We start from the raw sequence: 24,101 nt of genomic DNA on the forward strand, positions 1-24,101 counted from the left end.
TGGATAAATGATAGATGAAATGACACACTTGACAGTTGCTCATGTTGATGGATGAAGGTGTTATAATTGATAAAAGTGAATAATTTTCAAATCCCGATTTTATTAAACTTGGGTCTTGTCAGAGTATTGACTATAATTCCAGTTCTAAACAAATAAACAAAAACAAAAAAGCAGCAGTGAGGGATTATTAGCAACAATTCATGTGCACTATAATACTTCAAAGTTTTTTTTTGTTTGTTTGTTTTTTTATTAATTGCACCGCCTTGCAGCAATGTTATTACTGTGTTAAGCCTGTGAATATTCTCATTCATCCAGGTCATAGTTATCTCAAGGAAATTTCAATCGAACGCAACTGGACTTAGTTATTGTCTAGGAAGACGTTTCACCTCTTATCCAAGAGGCTTCATCAGTTCATGCTCGCATTTGACCAGGCTGAGACTGGGGACCAGATTATTACTGTGTTACAAATATTTATTCTGGAATTTGCCACTGCTGTTGAACAGCACATACATCTATCTGATTACTAAAACTCAGATCTGGTAGATGTTTAACTTACATATACCTGTTTGTGCCATTTTGGTGATTTCAGTATGTAACTGTGTGTAACTGGGTCTACAGAATCTCCCAGGGCACAGAAGCAGTTAAAAATATAGTCATGTACATACACAATAACAATAACATTATCATGCAAGTTTGCATGTCTGCCAAATGTATTGAGTGTTATCCTAATCTGTATTATCCTGCTACTTTGAGTATACTGCCAGGTCATCAGCAGCCTCAGTAGCAGCCCACCTTGTGAGGAAATCTAACTCAATAAATAGTCTGAACGTGTTGGATTCCCCTTGCCAAATATTGCCCAAAGCAAAATGTTTAAAATAAAAAATAAAAAAAGACTTTAAAAAAGAAAGAAATATATGAGTTTTATTCAGGCTTGTAAAACATGCTATAAATAGAAAATAAAATGTGGCCTTCAGCGGGTCTAAAAGAAACTTCAGTTATTTTCATTTAGCATGATTTTTGTCCTGCGAAAGATCTTTAAAAGGCCAGATCACAGAGCTCAGTGGAGCCATTAGGAGAGAAGTTGTCAGAAATACTGTCCTCCACTTTAAAGAAGCCAAGCGTTCCATCTCTGCCTTTTTTTCAGCAGGGATCAAGGAGGTCTCTCAGCCTGAGAGGAAGCGATTTCAGTCATGAATCCAGTAGAGGGATTCTTGATTTTTCCATTTGAACATTCTACTCTCAAATGAAATGCATAAGAAATGCTGCTATGCTTTAATATGTCTGACTGGGAAGGGATTTAATATTTTTAAAAGGTGTGAACCCTAAGACATTTACCAGTCTCTGATTCGAGTGTGCACCAAAATCACTATGTTTGATATCCAAAGATGTTTTTGTGACCGAAGGCAACCTTGTAAACCTAATGAAAGTTGACTGCTTGCCATTAGCTTTTATTTTGTAGTACTTTTGTAGAAAAAGGGTGTGATAAGGTAACATCCAGTCCCGGCTTTTATTGCATCAACAACATAATCACAATGTTATCTCTATACTAACTGCATCTCCTCAGGACAGGAATGACCCTTAAATGTGTGCATCATTTGCAGGTGGTTTTAGGAGCAACAAAGCTGGCCAATAAACCTGCTCAAAAAGGAAAGATGCGTCAAAACACAAAGATGGAAATATGACTATACTGTATGTAAACTACCAGTAGAATGGTAAACTGAATATTGCAATAACACACCGTAAGTCAATAAACTAAAAAGTAGAAACTAATTTAGATTTTTATTTATTTTTTGGTCAGAGGGCATCATTAGACATTGGGGCCAAATAAACCCTTTAGGACCCCAGGGCACACATTTTCTGCTGGGCTCCAGTTGACCCTCCATTTTCACCCTCCACCTTCTGTGAATTTTGCATATACCTTTTGGCCAAGTTCTTAATTCAAAGCAGACTGTACATGCCAACTCCATTTATGCCCCTGGAGAAGAAATGGCACTCCTGTCCATGAGTAAACAACAACAAACCAGCCCCAGGTTTTAATGATAAAGGTCTCACAACAGAGGCCCTCTACAAGACAGGGCCCAAACACTATCCCAAATGCTGGATCCACTTTTAAGTTTGCAATTAATCAAATTACAGAAAAAAAACAACAAAAAAAACACTGATATGCAGTGAACCTGGGACATTTGTGTTCTTACATTCAGAGACATCAAATTTAGACAGTGTACATGTCATCTTCCATTATTATTATACAAGATTAACTGTATTCAAACACTTCAAGCCTGTGTTTAGAACCACACCAGCCAAAGCTGGCATTCCTCTATTTATTTCTCTCTGATAGATATGGTCTGTAACCTTGCGTGATGCTGTTTTGAATGAAGTAGATCTGAGGACTGAGGCTGTCCTTACTAAATGTATGCAAGGTTGCTTGGTCTGTTTTCAAAACAATTAAGTCCCACAGTGTAGTTATTCTTTGTTGTTGACCTTTTTTCCCCACTGTGAATGTTATTATGAGGCAGCTGGCATGGGAAGGCAGCTAAGGACAGAGTTGGCTGTCATCCTGCCCAGCAGATATCCAGCCAGGGCTCCAAAGTACTGCTGAAGCTAAACTAACCCCCATGTTCTTCTCCCCAGCAGCACTAACGGGAAGCCAAGCCAGGTCTCAAACCCTTACCCATGGCCTTCGCAGAGCCACATCTGGTGGGACACGACTCCGGAGAGCTGCCACCGAGGAGACCTACTGGGCCTACTCAGGTATGTGTTTGTGTACTTACTTTCAGTGTCTTTCCACCGAGGAAACTGTGATGATTTTTCAGTTGTTCCATTATGCTGTGGAAAATTTTGAAAGTGAAAATGACAGTAATTATTTTTCCATTTTGTCTTTTGCCAAGAATACTGAAACACCTAGCAGGTGAATGGGATGTATTCAGAATCAGATAAGATGTTTAATAAGTAAAGTGTGGTACGGAAGCTTCTGGGAGGCTCTGAACACTCAAATGTTATGAGCTACTGAATGCAGGATTATGTTAGGTAGCAGGTGCATCCAGCAGAGCATCACTTATTTTAGGAATGTCTCAAAGTATTTGAGGATTTCCTGTGCCATAGGTTCAAAAGCACTAGAAAAAAAACTCAAGGAGTCCACACCAAAGAGGAAAAATTGTGTTAATTGTGACAATGTTGCTTTCACTTCCTGCAGCTCAAAGTGCACTATGGTCTCCTTTTCTGGGAAGCTTTTAATGTGAAACATCTGAACTATAGTTTCATTCTTATTGGAACAGTGAATGAGAGACCAGAAAAGTAGAAAAAAATGACCAGCCTTTATTTCATAATGGTGTTCATACCCTTAGCTATAATTAATGACTTGATTATTGAATATTGGCTTTTATTTTGGAATATATGGTAGATTTAAAGACTTCTGCATTACAGTTTAGGGTTGGATATCAGAGAGTTTAGTAATTGGAGAGGCTTCACAAGCACCATATAGGGGCTAGTTGTGTGATTTAGAGCATGCTGTGTGTGGGTGTGTATTTTAGAGTGAAAGCAATTATGTGCCACTGTCAGTGCAATATGTTTGCCTTCCTCTTTCTCTTTCTCCCTCTCTTTCCTTTTCTTCCTCTCTGAGCCACTCTCTTCTTCATCTTTCGTTGGTGCTGCTCTGACCTGAAGGCGTCTTCAGGCCCCTTTTTTTTATTTTACCAGTGCTTCAGAAGAGAAAAAAAGCCACTTCCACTGTCCCTTTGGAGCCTTTCGTTTTTTCGGAGAAACAGCATTAATCTTTCACCATACAAGCGACGCAAGCCTCAGGCCACAAATGATCTTTTAGTTTATTTATTTCAATATTTCCGCTCGCTTGTCTAACCCTAATTGGTTGCCCATCGTGCCTGTGAGAGCGCGGAAGCATGTGGATAAAAACAGAGCTAGTGACAGTTTCAGTTAGTGCTGCTGCTGCTGATGCTAAGATCTACCGATGCTCCCCTGCTGTCCCAACGCTCATGTTTGGTCGCAGCTCTTACATAAGATGCTGATGTAATGGTGAGCAGGATCCAGCAAGAGAGGAAAACAATAGAGAGGCAGCAGGCTGAAATACTGGTGGATATTTTATTTTTATGTTATTTCTATGTCAAAGTAAGAATCACACAGAGTGGAAGTTAAGAGATTTTTATTTATTTATTTATTTATTATTTTTTTAATCTGGGTCATACAGGCCAATATTATGTAAGGTTAGCACAAGACTTTGTTCTTTACTGTCATTGTAGAGATTGTGGACATGAACACTGCTGTAAAATTTTACCACAGAAACTTCAGTTCAATCTAAACTTGATAATTAAAAGAAGTAATTAGCAGCTATATTACCCTCCCAAAAAAATATTGTTGGGCCCCCTATTGACCCCCATTTTTTCTCTTGTCACCCAGAAACCAACCTAGATTTGGAATGAGTATCTGACCAGTCGATTGCCAACAACATTTTTGACAAGTGATTAATTGTAAAAGTATTTAAAGCAAGAAAAAAGCAAGAAGAAATTCCTGCTGGTACCAGTTTCTAAAATGTGGTGTGGTAGTTTCCCAGTTTTCTAAAATAATAAACTAATGTAGCAGTTTAAATATGTTCACCTGGGTTTCAGGGAAAAAAAACAATCATTATTGTCTGATGTTTGAACTTTGTCTCTAGTTTTGGTATGTATGTCTGTAAGAGTCCAGTTTCTGCTGATCAGTTCTTTTCCTGTTACGGTGAAATATCCAATGTTGTTGTATAGAAATAATTTATCCTCAATCCTCAGTGCCCTTACTCCAAACTTTTTAATGTTGTCTTTAGCATCCAGTGTATGTCCACGCTATATCCCCCACTATGAACTAATAGCTTGTGGCTGATCCCAGACCCAACCAGAATTGGTGCAAATTTTGAATAAATTTGTAACTAATCAGATTATGTAGACAGAAATTGTATGAGATTAACCTGGGGCCTTTATACTCCACACTCTGTTCCATTTTAGATGATTTTGAGTGATATCATCCTCTCTGACACACACACACACACTCACACTTTCTCTCTTGTTTTTTCTCCTCTGATTCTCCTCTCCAAAGTTTCCTAAACTTCTGTCTGTCCTAATTAGCTTGTTCTAATCGTGTCCTCCAGAGGTCTGACAAACTCCAATCAGGACCTCAGTGGGGTATGGCTGTTCTGCCCTCTGCCTGATCAGAATGGCAGATTAAAATAAGGCACAGTGCTGACAAATCAACTGTTATCTGGGAAAGGCCCTGTACAGAGACAAAGAGGAAGGGGAGAAAAAAAAAAAAGAGGTTCACATAGTCAGCCAGTCACTGCAGAAACACGATTAACCTGTAATGTACTGTATGTGTGCCTTATTCCAGGAAGAAACTATATAAACTATATATAAGAAATTATTATATGTCTACATATGAAATTAAAAACTGTTATTATATAATATTTTTATATAATATTTTATAAAATAGCAGCACACACCATAGAAAATTATCATGATGATTTTATTCTGTCAAATACAATAATTTTAGTCAAGATGAAGATGAATGCTACAGCAAAATCAAGGACTATGACATTACATTATGCTTAGAGCCATGGAGCATTTAAGTTAGAAACATACTGATCAAACTGATAAAACATCCAGCAGATGAAATCAGTTCATTTTTTCTTTCCGGGGTCCATTTTGTATGAATCCATCAGTTACGCCATGGTGCATTGCTACTTATTGCAACAATGAAGGCTCATGGGTATCTTAGTACCTGGATTTTTTTTTTTTTTTTTTTTACAAAACTTAATACAACAAACTGTGGTTTTCAACATAGAATGGACTGTAGAGAAAATAGCAAATATTGACTTGTTTGCACTTACCCTTCATATAGGATTTATCCTCTTTAGATGGCTGTGAGCATTAAATGCCAAAAACTCTAGATTTAGCCTAATGAGCAACTCTGGACAGTCAGTATGTAAAATTAATTATACAAATTACTAATTCATTCTCTAGTATATGCAGTTTTCTTATATAGTAATTATAATACTAATGAAGATTTATTGGTGTACTATCTGTCATTCACTAATAATTGATAAGAAGTGATGGTGCAATCAAGTGACATTGTTATCAGATGAATCAAAATGATTATCATGTGAATATAACTTTAATTATATTAACAGCAAGTCATTATGAAGTCTCAAAGTTTTACAGCTCACATTACCATCATTGAAGCTCCACTGGCCAAGTCTTTTCTTAAGACATGCAATATAAACCACATAATATACTATATGACCCTCACCATGATATATGTTTCCCATTCCACATGATTACAAGTGCTTTGCCATATATTTTTAGGAGGCCATCTTTGGCAATGGGCTGACTGTGTCACTCTGAGGTCAAATTGATTGACTCTGGCTCCCTGGAAATATCAGAGTGCCTGTTTTGAAAACTTTTCAGTTTCTCCATTCATGATATGACCCACGTGTTGGTATTAAAATTTCACTGCCCTCTATCTTATACCATTTATCCACACACACACACACACACACACACACACTTGATTGAAAATTAATTTTCAGACCTGCACAATGTCAAGGCTGGCTATTGACGGGAGAGGCGAAACTAATTTGCGTGCTCCTTGGCAAGCTGTTTTACCATTCAACACCAGCCACAATCAGAGAGCTCTCAGGCCTTTGTGCTGCAGCCTTGAAGTGGGTAAATGAAGATGGAAGCTAGTGATATGATGTACAGTCATTTTACTCATGAGGGAAAGCTAATTTACTAGCCTGAAAGTGGTGTTGTTTTTCTCTTTCTTTCTTTGCTTTTTCATTTTGTGAATTTAATGCTGTATTACATAGGCATTTAAATTTCTAGATGTAAAAATAGTAAAAAATAAAAAATTCAATAACACGTTCTCAAGCACATAACATTCCTGATATATGTCTGAAACTTGGCTTCTCTGAGAAAGAATAAGTGGTATAGAAGTGTATGGATGGAGCTACAGGCATAGATAAATGACTGGTTTAGCCTAGCTTAGCACAATGCCTGAAAGAAGTGGGGAAATTGTCAGTCTATCTCTATTTAAAAATGAAAACTCTAAATCAGTCTGATTAAGAGGTTGTGTTTTGTTAATACAATTCAAGTTGAGCATGGATCCAGAAAAGCTGACACATACTTAGATCTGTTCATGCTACAGTGGGTGTTAAGACAGATATTTTCACACACAGGTGACATTTGGGCTTTAGCAGACCCGTGTGACTATGAAGATGCAAAAAGTATCATGTTGATTTTAGCCAGCAAGCTAGTCACCAAGTCAGTGATTTAAGTTTGTTGTTGTTGTTTTGTTTTCTTAAGTTAAGACAGAGTTCCAACCTGATAGTAAGTGGTTGCACCAGTGCAACCTGTTACTAAAACCACAATGTTTTCCCTTTTTTCCCTTCTATGTGTAAAAGCTACAACATATGAATAACACAAATTCCAGTCAATTTTGATGTTCTCATCTGACTGTTAATGAGAAGGCACACAAAAGAATTTCCCAAAATGTTGGACTACCCTCAAACAAACCACCATATTGTTCTTGCCACTGTCTCTTTTAACAGTCAAACAAAAAGTCGACAAAAAGTGAAAAGGCTGCTGCAGATGCCTCTGACAGAGTGAGAGTGAGAATGAGAACAACAAAAGCTTTGCTTTGCATCAGTATGCCATTTTTTTCTAAACAGAGTGTGGATTAGGAGGACGGCAAGAATGTTTTTAAGAAAGAGGGTTACAGTTCACCCTTCCAGTGATGTTGTGAATCACTGATTTATCTATGAGTTTTGACAGCAATTAAAAAAAAGAATTCCAAGTTGTCACTTGTCTCAAAAGTTTTCCCGTTTAGTCTTGACCTTTTCATGTCAGTTTTGAATTTTCCTACTGATTGTTGCTGCTACCGTTTGACACTTCAGTCAAAAAGAGATGCTACTCTTAGAGAGGGTTCTTACTGTCAACACAGCCAACCTCACAAACATTTTCTACAGCTGCACCCACAGCAAAATAATTCACTATATTTGTTTCACTGTGTTGCTTTATGCTTTGTATTGTATTTAAGGAGGAAAATATATTGCTGTCCCACAAATGGATGACTCAGCTGGGGCTTTGTTTTGTAGCTAAGCATGACCTCTGACTTCTGTCAGGAGAAAACACAATTTTCTCCACAGAGATCTACACGGCATGTCAGAAAATTAGTGAATGATGTAATACCAACATGTTGCATTCCATTTTCTAATGTTTTTATATTGATGCTAAGATGAAAGCATATTAATTTACTATCACCATAAGCAGATAAAGTTGGTTGAAGTATAATGTTGTCAGACAAATACCCCATACACACTGAGGAAACCATGCCAACACTGTCTAAAAAAGTATGAAACACATTCCATGTCCATATATACAAATTAATCTAATGTATATATAGAAGCAGCAATTACACAAACTATAAATTAATCTACAGATTCTTGATTTGATGCACCACAAATCCCATTCTGATCTGTTTCTTTATGTATCTTAAATGTAATGATATGTAATGTAATGTAAATGATTTGTGATCAAAAAATAATTTAATTTAAAATAAAATTAAATAAAATTGGGGTTTTCCTCCTTTGTTCTTAAAAAAGTCCAAATTAAACTCTTAAAGAGCATGCTAAACTAACAGGCAGTGATATCTCTAACCATAGCCAACAGTAATGGTGCATTTGAAAAAAGATGAATAAATAAATAAAAATACCAGTGTATGGTGTACATGTAGACTAGGCCTCAGAGGACACAGAGGACAAAGAAAACTCTTCTCAATCAACCTTGTCACTTTTGTACTGCGGCTGTCATCACATAAATGCTGATAGCTATGTATGTGTGCACACAGTCCTGTGTTTGTGTGTGTGTTTGGTGATTAAATGAAGGGCAGTAACCAAGTGAGCTGTCTGTGCGAGGTGTGAGGGGTGATGCATTATAGGAGTACTCTCCATGATTGCGTCAGTGGCTGTGTGTCTAATGTAGGATCAAACCGACTCGCTCCCTGGGAAAAACGCATCGATTTGATGCCCTCACAGCCATCATAATATTTCCACACCTCTCAAGTAGTCCTTGAGTAGCCTTGGTATCTATTGAGGACTCAGGAGGATAATATCCATCAAGTGTATATATCAGGTAAGCTGGCTCTGCAGTCAAGAAGCACCTAAAATTAGGTCTGTCATATAGCTTCTGGCACTAGCATTTCAGAGATACTGCAACAACCCTCATTTCAAAAAGTCAGAGTTAACAGTAGTCTGCAGTTCCTGCAAAGCTCTTTGACAAACTTTGATAATGGCTTTATTTTGGAAACATCTGGGTGTGAGTCTCTTGTCAGACCTCTGCAGAATATTTTGACTTAATAATATTTTCATACATGGTATGTAATCAGCATTTTTGTTTGTCTGCTTTATTTGCATACTCAGGAATTCATTATCTTATTGTACAAGGTAAAATAAAAAACATTCCATCTTTTGCACAGGGAAGGCAAGAAAAATCAAACCATTCTAGAGTACAGATATTTGCAAATTGGATGCCTGATGAAACGTGGAAATTGATGGAGATATGTTAGCATGCTAGTTGAGCCACTGGTCACTGGTAATTTTCCCCAAAACAGCAAAGAGACTGCTTGTAGCACCTATGGCAGAGAACTAAACTGTCTAAACTTGACACTGCTATGGTGATGATAAACAGCTCTGGCCCAACTGATTCAGCGCAGATCTCAGTCTTCTGTGTACAATGGAAAACCATCTTCCACTAAAACTAGCCAACCTCTTCACCACATTAGCATCAACCAAAAACAACTTATGTCATTCAACTTTTTACTTTACTCTCCCTAGGCTCCCTGTTGCTGCTTGCATAAAGAGCAAGACACTAATAGTCGCCCTCAGAGTTGTTGACAGTAATCTGTAATCCAGGCTCTTCTTCTGTGCGGCTCCTCGGTGGAGTGAGTTATTTGGTCAGCAGAATCCCCTTCTGTCCTCAAAAATAATTTGAAGACCTAACTGCTCTGAGAGTAGTTACTCACCTAATATGCTCTTTCTTTAGCCCTCTATGTCTCAGTCCTTCTTTAGCTCTTTCTTAGTGTAATTTGCTAGGCACTCCCATGTTAATTCATGCACATACATAGTCTTGTAGCACTTTGAGATGGATTGTGACTTGGTTTAAACCTCATTTATATGTTGCTTTGGACAAAATCAACATATAAATCTAAATGTGTAGGCGCCTGTATAAGTTAGAATCGTATCAAAACCAAATCTTTTGGTGTTGCTTATCCCTACAGTGGGATAGGTGAATGGTCCAGTTATTGCTGGAAACTACTGTCATGTAGTTGTTCCAATAAAAAGACAGTATGAACCAACTGTAATTATTTGGAGTCTTCCTCCTAATCATCAAGGTCACAGACTACAGAAACTAGAAAAGTACTCTAAAATGTTTCCAGTCTTGAGAGGCCTGTATGGCCTAGGTTTAAGTTGGCAGATACTGAAACTCTAATTTCAGTAATAAACTAACATAAAAACAAGAAAAGTAAAACAGAATTAATCAAACAATAACCAGATGAGAAATCATTACCCTGAGCTGCAAGTAACCAAGGACAAGGATTGTACCAGCTCATAAAATCACAGAAACTCAGAGGGGAAATGCTGCTTTTGGTTTTTTAGTTTGGGGAGCTAGGGAATTGATATATAAAAGAATATTTCAAAAGCTGTAATTTCAGTGGTACCTACATGCAGGGACATTAGCTGCTACAATAAAAGCTTTCAAGGTTTCTTCATTAGATGGATATCCATAATTTATTGAAAGTTAAGGTTTTATGTAATCTCACTTCTTCCCCTCACACACATGCTCTTCAGCAGAGGTTTTTTTTTTTTTTTTTTTTTTTTTTTAAACTGTCAAACTTGTGTAGGAACATCAAGTTTGACAGTAATGTCTCATAATGTCCTCTACAGCATGTAGGCCCACTTTGTGCCTCCAGGCATCTCCAGGACATCAGCAGAGCCGTCTTGACTTTTCAGCCTGTGTAAAGTATTTTGACGCATTTTCCTTGATGGGAGACATAATTTCTGCAGCAATAGGAACACCAGTGATACTTGGAGGGTGGCTTGGAGGGAGGCAGAGGGGGAAAAGATAGGAAATACAAAAATGGAGATGAACTGATAAATATGACAACGGTCGGGAAAATGGAGCCTCTGTGAATGGGGATAAAAACAAGGTGGCTTGTGTGGAATGAGAAAAATAAATGACACAGAGAACCCCTGTAGTTAAAAGGAGAGGGTAGAGGCAAGTGAATGAGAGAATGAAGAACAAATTTACAACTATCTTCCAGAAATTTTGTCATTGTAAGATATTGTCCAGCAAAGGTTACTTCTGCAAGAGAACTGGAAATTCATCTTGGGAACAAAATTTAAGTTCTTATGAACACACCATAACCTTAATATAACCTTAATATAACCTTACTATGGCAAACCACAAACACGCGTTATGACAGAGAAGCACAACATTTAGATTGGTCAAGCAATTAGTAGCCGTTCTGCAGCTTTTGATCAAGTGACATGATCATCTTCAAAGTTTATTCTTGACCCTGGAAACAGAAAAAAACAACATTATTAGTTAAAGTGAGTGTGAGCACATTGTGTAATTATACTGAGGCCTTAAGTTTTGTTGCCACTGAATTATCAAATGGTCAAATGCATCACAAATATTTGATATACTGTAGACAAGGGAAATTCATCCCCAAGTGACAACAGTGCTGTTATACAGTACTGGAAACATTTCAATGAAGTTACACAGCAACAGCAACCTTCCAGATGAAGGTAGACAATGTAAGTTAAGAAAAGCTTGAAAAGAAAGTTTGAATTGACCCCAGCATTATGATTTCAAGTCCCATCTCACAACAGTGTCAGTGTCAGCACTGACATTGTGTGTCATTGTCTTTTAGATATGAGAACTTGTCATATAGTTCTACCTGTTCAAAATCCCGATTACTTTTGTAGTTTAATTTACACCAACAACTACAGACTATAAAACATCACTGAGATTTGAACAATATATATTCTGTCTATTAATAAAACAGAATCAAGGCAGTATTACATTTTCCTAATGCATGCATATATATTCTGCTAATTAGCATGTCCTTCTTGGTGACTCTTGATGCTGTTCATCAGACACTTCTGAATTTCACGTAATTTTCACTTCATCTTTAGAGAATAATTCCTGCCGTAGTCCAAAAAAGCTGTTACAAGTTTATTTAGGCTAGTTAAAGTGAATTTACATTGTCTACCTTCATCTGGAAGGTTGCTGTTTTCTGTAGCAGCCCTGTTAGGGAACTTAGACATGGATACATTTGTTCATAGAAACCATCCCTACAGTAGATATAAATCCTCTACAGTCTCATTTTCTTCTTCGCTCTCTTGGTCCCACCCTCCTTCTCATCTTTGTTTCCTCCATTTGTGCTAATAAATTCAATGGCAGCATGCCAGGGTGAAATATTAGGTGAGAACATGGGGAAGGGAGGCTGACAGGGGGTGAACACCAATGAGACAATGTGAAAATAAGAATGAAAGGGGTGAAGACACATCGACGACAAGTGAGGATCCTTTAATTGATTGTGATGTGTTTAATTCTGTCTGACTTCTGACTCTGACCTACATTTTATTCTGTCACAGGAATAGTTTTTTATGTATTTATTTATTTTTTATTGTAAAAGCTACAGTCAAAAGTTTTCTAACTCAGAAGTATGCTGAAATACTTAGTTATTGGATTTTTAGATTCTTTTCATTCTCTTTTCACGGATTGCAATAGAATACTGCAGCTAAAGAATGTTCTGACAAGGCTTTAACTCTTATCCCAAAACAGGCTACAGTCTGTGGGTAACCTGCTTCTTGTATAATTGATTTTCTCTGAGAATTTAAGTTGATATATAAATGATTGTTTCAGTGTTACTTCCCTGCAAGACTACTACATATTTCTTTAAAATGTTCATAGTTTGCTGTGATAGTGTAAAAAGACAGCCTCCACGCAACTGAAAATGACTTTCCTTTTTTTCTTTTTTTCTGACTAACAGCTTAGTTGATTGTGGGCCTTAAGATTAACTAAACTGTTTATGGCCCTGTAGCCACTGGAAAGCCCCTCATACTACACTTACAGCTATAAAGTGCCCCCAACACCCTTAATTTTCTTTTTTAGGATGAAGCATGATGTATTACCACAAAACATCCTAGGGTGGAGGTCAGGGTAAATGGATGGATATGTCAACTAAGCCTATGGTTTGTAATGTGTGAGAGCCTTTCCTATGCCCTACTGATAGTCACCACTGGTTTATTGTATCATGAACATGAACATACTGAACCCAGGTTTGAATCATTTTTTTAATTTACTGAATTTCACTGTGACTTAAGGACACCTGATTGATTACCTTCAATTGTAGCCGATTTGATGAGGTTGTGTACTTTCAGTACTTATTTTATAAATTAAAGTTACTAACACTCTACTACTGGCTTGCTTTATATACCCCTAATGTAAGAAATTGGGGGTTTTGACACAAAGGCAGTTTAAATAGCAAGCCTGAAGGATGGTGCGAATGGTGCTTAACTATTCTATATAATCACTGTATTCTCCCCTTCAATAAATATCTATTTTCAGTCACTTAAATAGGGATTTACATTAACTAAGGGGAACATAATGGAAATAGAACATGTTGTTTGTAGGGATGGTTAGATAAATATCTGTGCCGCATGTCTGTTTTTCTATCACTGTCTTCCAGCTCTTGTTGTGTGTATGTTTGTGTCTGTGTGTGTAGTTTAATAAGTATGCTGCGACAGCCTCCCTCCCAGTCTGCAGCTGTAATAGAATGACCCGGCACTGCTGACAGAACACTCCACTAAAATGGGGCTCTGTGCACATCTGCCACTGTAGCCCTGCCACATAATTGTTCAATTTACTGTACAGCCAATATCCCTGTGCTGTAATTGAATATGACTTTGTCCTGTTTGAGTAATCTCTTTGCTTCATGCTGTGACCCCACAATGGGGGTAGAGAGAGAGAGAGAGAGAAAGAGAGCGAGGTGAGAGTGAGAGGTGAGTAAAAGGCATCTTGTGTAGATAAAGCATGTAGGTCACATTGAGCTGCCGGGCTTCTGGCAATGAGATCTTTGCTGTTGACATCATTGGTCGGCTACACAACCATCAGAGAGAGAGGAGAGAGAGAGAGATAGAGAGAGAGAGAGAGAGAGAGAGAGAAAGAATATTTTTATTGCATCAAGGGCGATGGTTACTTAATGTTATTAAAAAGTTATATTATTTCAGTCCTGGTTGATTTGGTGACAACTGTAGTTACTGGTTACACCATCAGCATCTTCCTTACAGATCAGAGTTCTTTTTGTTCTGTTTACAGTTCAACCAAATGAACCACAGGCTAACAGGATTCACTGTGTCACATATGCTTTTATGAAAAAGAAGGCTAAACAAGAACTCATCAAAATGCTTGGCACCGTGAAACCATGTGTGTAAACCATGTGTACACACAGGGTTTCAAGTCCCTCACGCAGCTGTAGACATCTGAAGTCTATGCAGGAAAAGCACAATTAATAATTAAAAGTACTGTTTAAAGTGGCCATTGAAAATATAAATAAGCTGAATGGATATTGCTGAAAAATGCCTCCATAAAAAGTATTTAAAAATGGGGTTTGATCATCTTCAAGAGTATAGTTTTGAAAGAAACATGAACTTGAACCAAAAATTGCATTAAAAATACAAAAGGGTATGAATATATAGTGCATATTATCACTTAATAAAGCTGAAATAGGAAACATGTAAGTAAACACTTGCCTAGTTCCACATCCATCACATACAGCGATATAAACATTTTTGTATCTTTGGCCACCTGAGGAATGTAAGTCTCTTCTCCTGTCTGCTCTCTTTTATAGCTATAGTTGAGTTGTGGTCAACTTTTTTTTCCTTGCCACTTCTTGTATGGAAAAAAAAGATACATTTTTGTGTTAGTAGACTTGATTTTAGCCCTGTCTTGCATTTACTTCTCTTTAAAATCTGTTCTCTCTTCTTCACCCTCTTCTTGACACCTCGTTTAGCTCTAACCTCATTTCCTCTCTTTCCAAGAAGACACTGACCTTTGGTGGTGACTGGGATGGACAGACAGACATGGAGGGCTGAGGGAATTAGATTTTCATTTCTTGATTGCTCCTCAATTGTCCTGATTCAAACTTATTTATTATTTACTTGTTTGTTTTCCTCACCTGTACAGCACACACACACACACACACACACACACACACACACACACACACCATGAATAGGACTGTATTAGGTAAATTGTAAATCATGTAATTGTCATCTGTTGAAAAAATGAAGTTTTTCACATTGTCATTTATGACGACCATCAGAAATCACGTGATGCAGAAATCATACCCTTTTATTTGTAAATAGAATTCTATCCAATATCATATCAATCACTGGCCTCAATATCCCAGAATTCACAGTGCTCCACTGACTTGTTTATTTCTAGCAGCTTCTGTCAACTTCAAAAGTCACACAAAAATCATGTTAGGAAGTTGCATTTCAATCAGGAAAGACTTAAAACAAAAGTATGCACAAATCTGGAGTAGAATGGAATTTTATATGGAGAAATAGAGTTTTGGCGCTTAGACCCCGGCAAGAAGTAGATCACCATGGGAAGTATACAAATTTAAGTGGTGCTTCTGGTGTATAGGAAACTACCCCCCCTAAGCCTAGACCTGGTGGCGGTGGTGGTGAGTGAGGCTTAGTCAAGTCAATTATTTTTATGGCAGGAGCAAGGTTATCTCAAGGCACTTTTCATATAGAGCAGGTCTAGACTGTACTCTCATGTTATTACATTTATGAGGAGAGACCCAACAATTCCCACTATGAGCAAGCACTAGGCGACAGTTGCAAGGAAAAACTTCCTTTTAAGAGGCAGAAACCTCGAGCAGAACCAGACTCAGAATGGGCAGCCATCTGCCTTGACCAGTTGGGTTGAGAAAGAGAGAGAGGGAGGAGAAAATGGGGCCTGAGGTTGGGACGGCTTCCTGTGAGGGAACTTCTGATCAGGGACATGGCCAGGCATCCGTAGTTGAGGTGGTGAAGGGGAGGAGGTGGGTAATACAACATTGCGGTGCTGAAATGACAGCTGAATGACCGCAGAGAGAGAACATTTTAAACTGTGATAGCTTACAGGTGAGTGGCACTAGTTTGGGTGTGTCAGGTTGTGACTGGATGAAAACAGAATTGGTAGGTAGGTGGGGCTTAGAGATAGCAGGAAACAACTTGTGATTCAGCTGGTATGTGCAGATAGACAGTCTCCCTGATTGAACTTTTGCTAAGCTTCATTTACCAGGAGTTTTTGCTGAAGTTGTTATCAGTCAGTTGAAAATGTAACATGAGTTGGACTGTGTGTGTGTGTGTGTGTGTGTGTTTCTGGCAATTAAAAGGTCAGCCCTGGCTGCAGTTCGGAGTCCAGTGTGAACCTGAAATGTGATTTTGTGGAAATGTTAGCTGCTAATTTGATCCTCTCAGTTAAAGGTGCTAGCATTTTAGCATCAATAAATCATTAGCACATTAATTTTCACACATTAGTGTAATTAGTGTGAACAAATGAGGCCACTGATGTGGAGAATGTTGGCTCTCTATACTGCTGCATCTTACATTGGCTGAAGTTTGGGGATGCCAGCGCCTGTCCAATACATAATCATCATGTTTACAATCACTGATGGGTTTTATCTACACAGCAAATTTTACTGGAATTTCATAATGCATGATGTTGTTGATGTTGTTAATGCATGATTGTGGTCATTCAGCAGAGACTGATACTGTGGCCTTACTGCAAGATTTCTTAAGAGTAGTAGCGTCTTTTCTGATCTTGTATCTCCTGTTATTTTTTCTGATTTCTATGCAAATACACTCAAAATATAAGAAACTCCTGTAGATGCAGACATTTGCTGCTTTTCTTTAAATGTTACTTACCATGAAAGCTGTAAAGCAGAGTTGGACAGAGTCCAAGCTGGTTGGACAAATGCAACATTAAAAGAGAGAGTGGGGTGGTCTTTGCAAATGATGTGTTGCTTAGCTCCATTGATACTGGATTATGTGCTTTGTTCCTCTTTCCCACTTCTTCTGACATTCATCATTGTCCCTTTGTGAGATTTTCCTCCCATATAAACCCTCCCCATGGTTCATTGGTGCAATGACCGTATTATAACCCATGGTTACATTTTAGTGTTAAGCAAATGGCCCAAAATAACATGTTTACATTCAAGTGACACAGCCAGTAGTTTCCTTAAACCATGACCATGGCCGTATCATAACCTTAATTGCATTTATTACTGTAACCATGGCGATCAAGATCCTCTAACCATAACAAAGTACTTAGTTTAATCCAAACTCAAACAAACTTTCCATAAAACCAGATTTTTGTGCCATAACCCAATCAAACCTCTACCATAGCATTGTCACATCAGTTATTTCCAAAAGTTATGTATTTTCCAACTGTTTTCCAAATTTTGACCACAGTTTATCATTGGCAGATATGCTACCTCCATAGGGGTTCTCCTACTGGTGATATCAGACAATGGGGACAAGTGATGCACGTTAAGGTTGGAGGACTGTACATTACTGTGGCTGGGGAGGAGGGTGCAATCAAGCCAGTCAGATGCTCAACTTGCCCCCCCTTCCTCCACCCCTCCTAACAGCAGCACCGCCCTACTGCAGGCAGAGGAGAATGGATTAGCTGAAAAGGGCTGGCATTTCTGATTATGGTTTATTTAGAGCAAGCGGCGTGTACTCTGGGACCATTCTTCATCACTATGCACTGATAATATCCAGCCACCACACAGAGCGATACACTCGAGGGACTGCGTGTGTGTGTGCGTGTGTTGCACTTTATCTAATGCCTCCCCCTGCAGCGCTGTGTGTGTGCATGTCAGCCCAAGAAGATCCAGTGCTGCTGTGTATTGGGAATGAGAGTCGTTCTCTCCCGTTTGTGAATTAATTTTCTATGAGCTGAGAGTTGGATTTGAACTTAATAGGGACTTAGATGTACACTCCTCCTCCCCGTCTCTTTTTATTCCACATCCGTAATGCCGCACATCACTCATGAACTTGTGTGTGTGTGTGTGTGTGTGTGTGTGTGTGTGTGTGTTTATGTGTGTGTGACTGTGTATGCTCATTTCTCGCTCCTTGACTAATAGTAAGTCTGGCTACGCCCTAGGCCACCTGTCTTATCCATCTGAGTATGTGTGTCTGTAGGAATCTGTGTGTGTGAGAGAGAGAGAGAGATAGTGGCTGGGGCAGGACGCTCAGTCTCATTTATCTGCGGTTGACGTTGAGTGTGATTTCCTCTGTTGAGGGGAAGCGATGCCCCTGCTTATTAATTATGCCTGAAATATTAAAAAGACTCCATCAAACATAAATTATTAATTCATTTGGCCAAGATCATCTCGGCTAAAGATTTCCAAGACTTGTCATTCATCATCTGACGAAGCTGTGACAACATTACCGAAGTGAAGGGCATGGTGTTATAGCCCTGTAAACGCTGTGTGTGTGTGTGTGTGTGTGTGTGTGTGGGTGGGTGGATGTGTGTGCGGGTTTGATAGAAAGTGAGAAATTGTGTGTGTGTGATACAGTCTTTCTTTGCCTTTTGATTTAATTTTGGCTATGTTTTAATTTGCAAATTCTTCTTTCTGACCTTGATAGTACATATAAAACTGTCACCTGTGAAGTATTTGCATATCTATCATATGTCTCCCAAAATACAGTCTGATTTTAAGATCTTAAGGAAGTATTTTCTGTCAGGTTATTGTTTCACTTGTGTACAGTACAGAGACAATTGCATGGCCTTAAGAGAAAACAAACTACACCTTCCAGAAACTCATCTGACCCTGATTAAGACAAAAAACAAAACTGTTCCCAAAGATTCTGAAAAGCAAACCTCAAAGAAAAAAGTAAGTGTAGGATGAGAATACAGAAATGCCCTCATACAATGCCCGACAATAAGGCCATGGAAAAAGGAAAAGTATGAAATGTGATGTTGTATTACAGGCAAGGCATTCAAATCAAACTTGAATGAGCTGACTGGCATCAGCTGCTTCATTCATGCCTCACCATCAGTCCTCATTCATCGCCTGCTTGGCTAAGAGCTCAGTGGTAACATCTGGTCATATTCGTACAGGTGTATCATGTGTCCTTTGTAATCTGATGTTTCACTGTAAAAATAGAAAAAAAGTTCAAGACATTTCAAGGCAAGGCGTATTGCAATGGATTTTTGAATTTTGAGGCCAATTCAAACTTTTTTGTTTTGAAGAAAATCCTCTGTGAATTTATGATTACATATTATTTTACATAATCACGACTCAATTTTTTTTCTTTAGTTAATTTACTCTAATTTGAATTTGAATTCAAATATTTTGCTACACACATTTGGAATTTTCCCTTTATTAATGAGCAAGGATTTTTTCTTCTCTTTATGCCTCATAACAGCTGTTTCAGTCTCACCAGTACATGCAGTGAGCTCAGAAAAACTCTGTGCTTCAAAATCACTATCATGACTCAAATGCCTCATAAGAAAAGGAAGCAGGAAGTGTCTGAATTACAGACCTGTCCTCATCATGGTTTGCATTGTCTTAATGTACTGTAAAGATCCTCAGACACGTCAGAGACACCTGCTGAAAAAGACACATGACAGCCTCTGTCATGTAAAAAGAAGGATTTCTGGGTAGTATATGCAAATAAGCTTCCAAATGTTTCCAAAAACTTAAATTGATGAGTTACATAAACAGTCTGCTGGACATTTTTTCAACTGAAATCATGATTATTAGTTCTGAAAGTGAGAATTAAACAATTTAGACAAACACAGATTAGCAGAACTTTCTCTTTTCGTAATGAATTACACATAAAAGTTCTAAGTTCTAAGTCTAGATGCACATTCCATAAAGCCATGATTTCAGATATATCAGGCTCTTCAATGTCCATTTAATTTTAGAGAGCAGGTGAAACTGTCCTGTCATTCTGAAGATATCAATTATTTGTAACCTACAACTGCATGTACAACTGTAGTCACTGTAATCTTCACAGTGTATCAGTTTCTTTGTGTGTACATCAGACAGTGGACAGAGGGCATCCCCAAAGTGCCACAGTTTGAGTTTAAACTGTATAATTTATTGATAATGGATTCTCACAATCCATTAATGTATAAATATTATCATACACATCTGTTTAATGATGGTTCTCTTTCTCCCTCTGAAAGAAGCCAGTATGTAAATTATTGATTGTATATGTCACACTGAATAATTGACATAACTTAAAAAATGCATACTGTACAGTACAAGACAGTAATGGTAGGTAATGTGTGTATGTGTGTGTATGTGTGCATACACCTTAATGTGTTTGCAGGCAACCATGGAAAGTGTTCTCCACATATGGTTATTAGGTGGGACATATAACAGAGATCATAAGACATCTTAAACCATATTTTCCTTCACAGAGGATGAATTGTGTTGTTGCAGAGCCACTTAGTCAGTGCTGTTCATGCTCTACAAGGCCTTGATGACAGAGGACAGTTTGTAGTGTATGGAGAGAAATGGAAAACCTTGTCTACACAGAAAATGGATAAACCTTAAGTTGTTGCACTCACAAAGGCCTGAGCAGAAACCCAGTGTTTTTGTTTTCGTTTTTTTTTTTTTTATCTCAAGATTGTTTGTCCAGTTCAAAATATTTCACCTTCCTAAAGTCATATATACAGATTATATACTGTATATACTATATTTATTTATTTATTTATTTAACGAGAAGAAAAATGTAGAATGATGCCAGTCCTGACCTGGCAAAGTGTATGCTCTGACTTGAATCCAATAGAACTTTTGGAGTATTTGAAAAGCAGAAGATAGAGCAACAAAACCCCTTGAGCGAAATAGAATTATTATAACTAATAAGTGAGCACTTCTTCCTTATTGATATTGACAAGAGGTTTTGACATTTTAACAGCAACAAAAAGCAAAAAAAAAGGTCTCAATCCTGTGATGATGATCACACAAGTCTGTTTCATTTACAATCATTCTGAATAATTTCATCATTCTGAGTTAGAAACCCAACAGATACAAAAAGCAAGAGTGTGAGGCCTGTGTGAAGCCTCTGATCCCTGCATGGTTTTACTGATTCAACCTGACTGTCTAGGGTTTTAACAAAAACATGAAAACCATGTTTCCTGTCATGCCCCTTCAAGGCACAAATATGCCGTATGTAATACTTTGAAATAACACATCACTCTCACAGGCCTGAGAGTGAAGAAAATTCCATCATGACCACTGAAGGTTACTGAAATGATCTTGGATTAATATTACCACTTAAAAACTGTATGTCAGCCCTGCCCTGGTTTAGAAATACTCTGAATCTGCTGCTAAACATAGATAGATGATCAAATTTAAGATTAAATTAATGAATCCCCACATGGGATCAATAAATACAACTTTTATTATGTATATTTTGTTGTGTTTGAGAGCAGGAGTCACTTAATTGCAAAAAATGTAATTTCTGTTTTCATTGTATGCCAGTCTGTCCAACATGCATGCTTTTAGATGATGTGGTTGTAAACATAGATTTAAGTAAAATTGTGTTCTAATCGTTATAGCTGTTATGTCAGTAGTATTATGGCATTTAACATTGTTTCTACAGTGTTTTTTGTGATTTACAGTTCCTTTTGTGAGAATGAGATGCCTTTTGGTTAGCATAGCTAAATGTGATGATTACTTGTAGAGAGCCTAAGTATAGCAAGATTGTCAGTGTGCACATTGGGGATTTAGAGTTTATGTGTCATTTCTTTTAGTTTTCAGACTACAAGTAGCTTGTGAAGTGTATCGTGGAATAAATAGTGTCAATTTTTTTTATTTTATTTATTTATTTATTTTATAGGCTTCAGACATTGACTTGAGCTCAGAGTGAACCTTCTCTTGCTGTCACATCTGAGCCAAATTGGCCTGCTCTCCTGGATATCATTTATCCTCTGTGTCAGACATGGCAGCCATGATGACGAGACAAGTGCCCCATCACTCAACATTTAGTGCCACAGACACACAGTGGAGGCGTGCACGTTAGTGCACGTGTGTGTGTGTGTGTGTTTTGGAGCAACCTGAATGAGGCTAAGGTCAATGAAAGTTTGAACCTGTCCTCTCCATCTCTTCCCTATTCTTTCCTTCCAATTCCTTTTTCTGTTCACATCCTAATCCATCTGCTCTGTGTGTGTGTGTGTGTGTGTGTGTGTGTTACCATGGCACCATCAAACCTACCAATTTCCCCTCTTTCCTCATGGCCACAGACACACACACACACACACACACACACACACACACACCACAATCACCTTTTAATTCCCTTTGATGTATTACTCTGGCAGGAACCAATTTTAGCACCCAGAATTGGGCCCTAAATCACCAAATCACCTCCTTTCACCCATCCAGCCATCTATCAACCTGCCTCAGCTGAAAAAAAGAAAAAAAAAAACTAAAACAAAAATCTATATATCAGCAATGTAAATAAATAAGTATGTGTGATGGATAGAATAAATATTGTATTGACAGGGATTGAAGGATTTGTTTTAGCACTGATGGATGACAGCTGTGTTGCTGCCAAAACATGAAGCTTTTTTGCTGCCAGCTGGCTTTAAAGTGTGTGTGTGTGTATATATGTGTGTGTGTGTGTGTGTGTGTGTGTGTGTGTGTTTGATAATGCATGCGTGTCTATGTACATCTTTTAAGAAGCTTATTTCTCCTTATGTGTGTGACTGATTTTAGACTTTCTCAAAGGAAAGCACAACACGGTTTTCACATGTCCTTGAAAATCAGGATAATCTGGATTTTTTTTAAAATGCAGCTTTCCAGACCCTGAGAAGTCCTAGAAAAGTAGACTGAATGTTTTTAATATGAAGGTTTTTATTAGCAACTGTACAATTATGTTGGGGAAGAAAGGTAATGTTGAGGCAAGTTTGACAATACTTTAATTCAGTGTGTCATTTGGTGGAGGTTGCCAAATCAAAATAATTTTCATGCATTTCTACATTTTTTTTGACCGTATGTAAATAATATTGAGTTCAAAATGTACATTGTAGCACCACACCCTTCACTCCAATAAACTATATTCACCAGCATTCACATACTATAGTATTAAACAATGACTTCAGACTTCAGTGGATATAATTATATATTTCATCTATGGTAAAAATTGAGCAACAGTACATATTCCATAACCTTAAAACTAATTTCATTTAACTGGTCATCCCTATTTTTTGGGTTCACATATTAGTAGCAAATTGGTTTTATATCCTCATGCTCCTCAAAAATTTTAAACCAGTTTCGCTCTATGCTTTGATAGATATTATCTCACATTATCTAGGATATGTCCCTTAGACATTGTTTCCCTCACACCTACTTTAGGAAGTGCTGGACATTGTTTATCTTTTCAATAATTACTTGCTCTGTTGTGAGTGGCTATGTCTGAGCTTGCTTTAAACAGGCTGTCATTTAGGGTCAAAAAAACAAACAACAAAAAAAAAAAAAAAAAAAAAAAAAAAAAAAACCCTATCCTAGATCCATCTGTTTCTAATAAGTACAGACCAGTCTCAAAGCTTTCATTTTCTCTCATCTCCTTTTTGGGCAAATTCAGTAACCTGGACAAATTTCAGTGCAGACTGCTCTCCTGGGGGTGACAAATGATTTTTTCTTGTCTTTATACTCAGGATATTACACAATGTTAATTATTTTATATCTCTCAACAGCCTTTGGATACTTCATCCAAGAGTAATCAAGAGACAGGCCCTTCAGTGGTTTGCCTCCTACCTCCAAGACAAGACAAGGCAGCCTCTCTTAGAATTGATACTGTGCCATCTTCCTCTGCACTCATCTCCTGTGGAGTACCACAAGGCTCCATATTAGGCCCTGTTTTATTTTCCACATATATGCATCCTCTGGGGTCTATTTTCAGAAAATATTATATATCCTGCCATTGCTATGTTGGAGACACTTGGCTGTACCTCCTACTGAAACCATCCATGCATGGG

General features: G+C 37.8%; 1 protein-coding gene across 1 annotated transcript in view; it reads left to right on the forward strand.

Moving 5' to 3' along the window:
• LOC108873537 (receptor-type tyrosine-protein phosphatase gamma-like) overlaps positions 1-24,101 on the forward strand; it is a 408,789-nt gene that overhangs the window by 72,539 nt on the left and 312,149 nt on the right. Inside the window, 1 exon segment of the mRNA XM_051074772.1 lies at positions 2,632-2,751. Within this exon segment, the coding sequence (XP_050930729.1) occupies positions 2,632-2,751 (120 nt within the window).

This window comes from Lates calcarifer, linkage group LG12 (assembly GCF_001640805.2).
Source record: "Lates calcarifer isolate ASB-BC8 linkage group LG12, TLL_Latcal_v3, whole genome shotgun sequence".
Lineage (NCBI taxonomy): Eukaryota > Metazoa > Chordata > Actinopteri > Centropomidae > Lates > Lates calcarifer.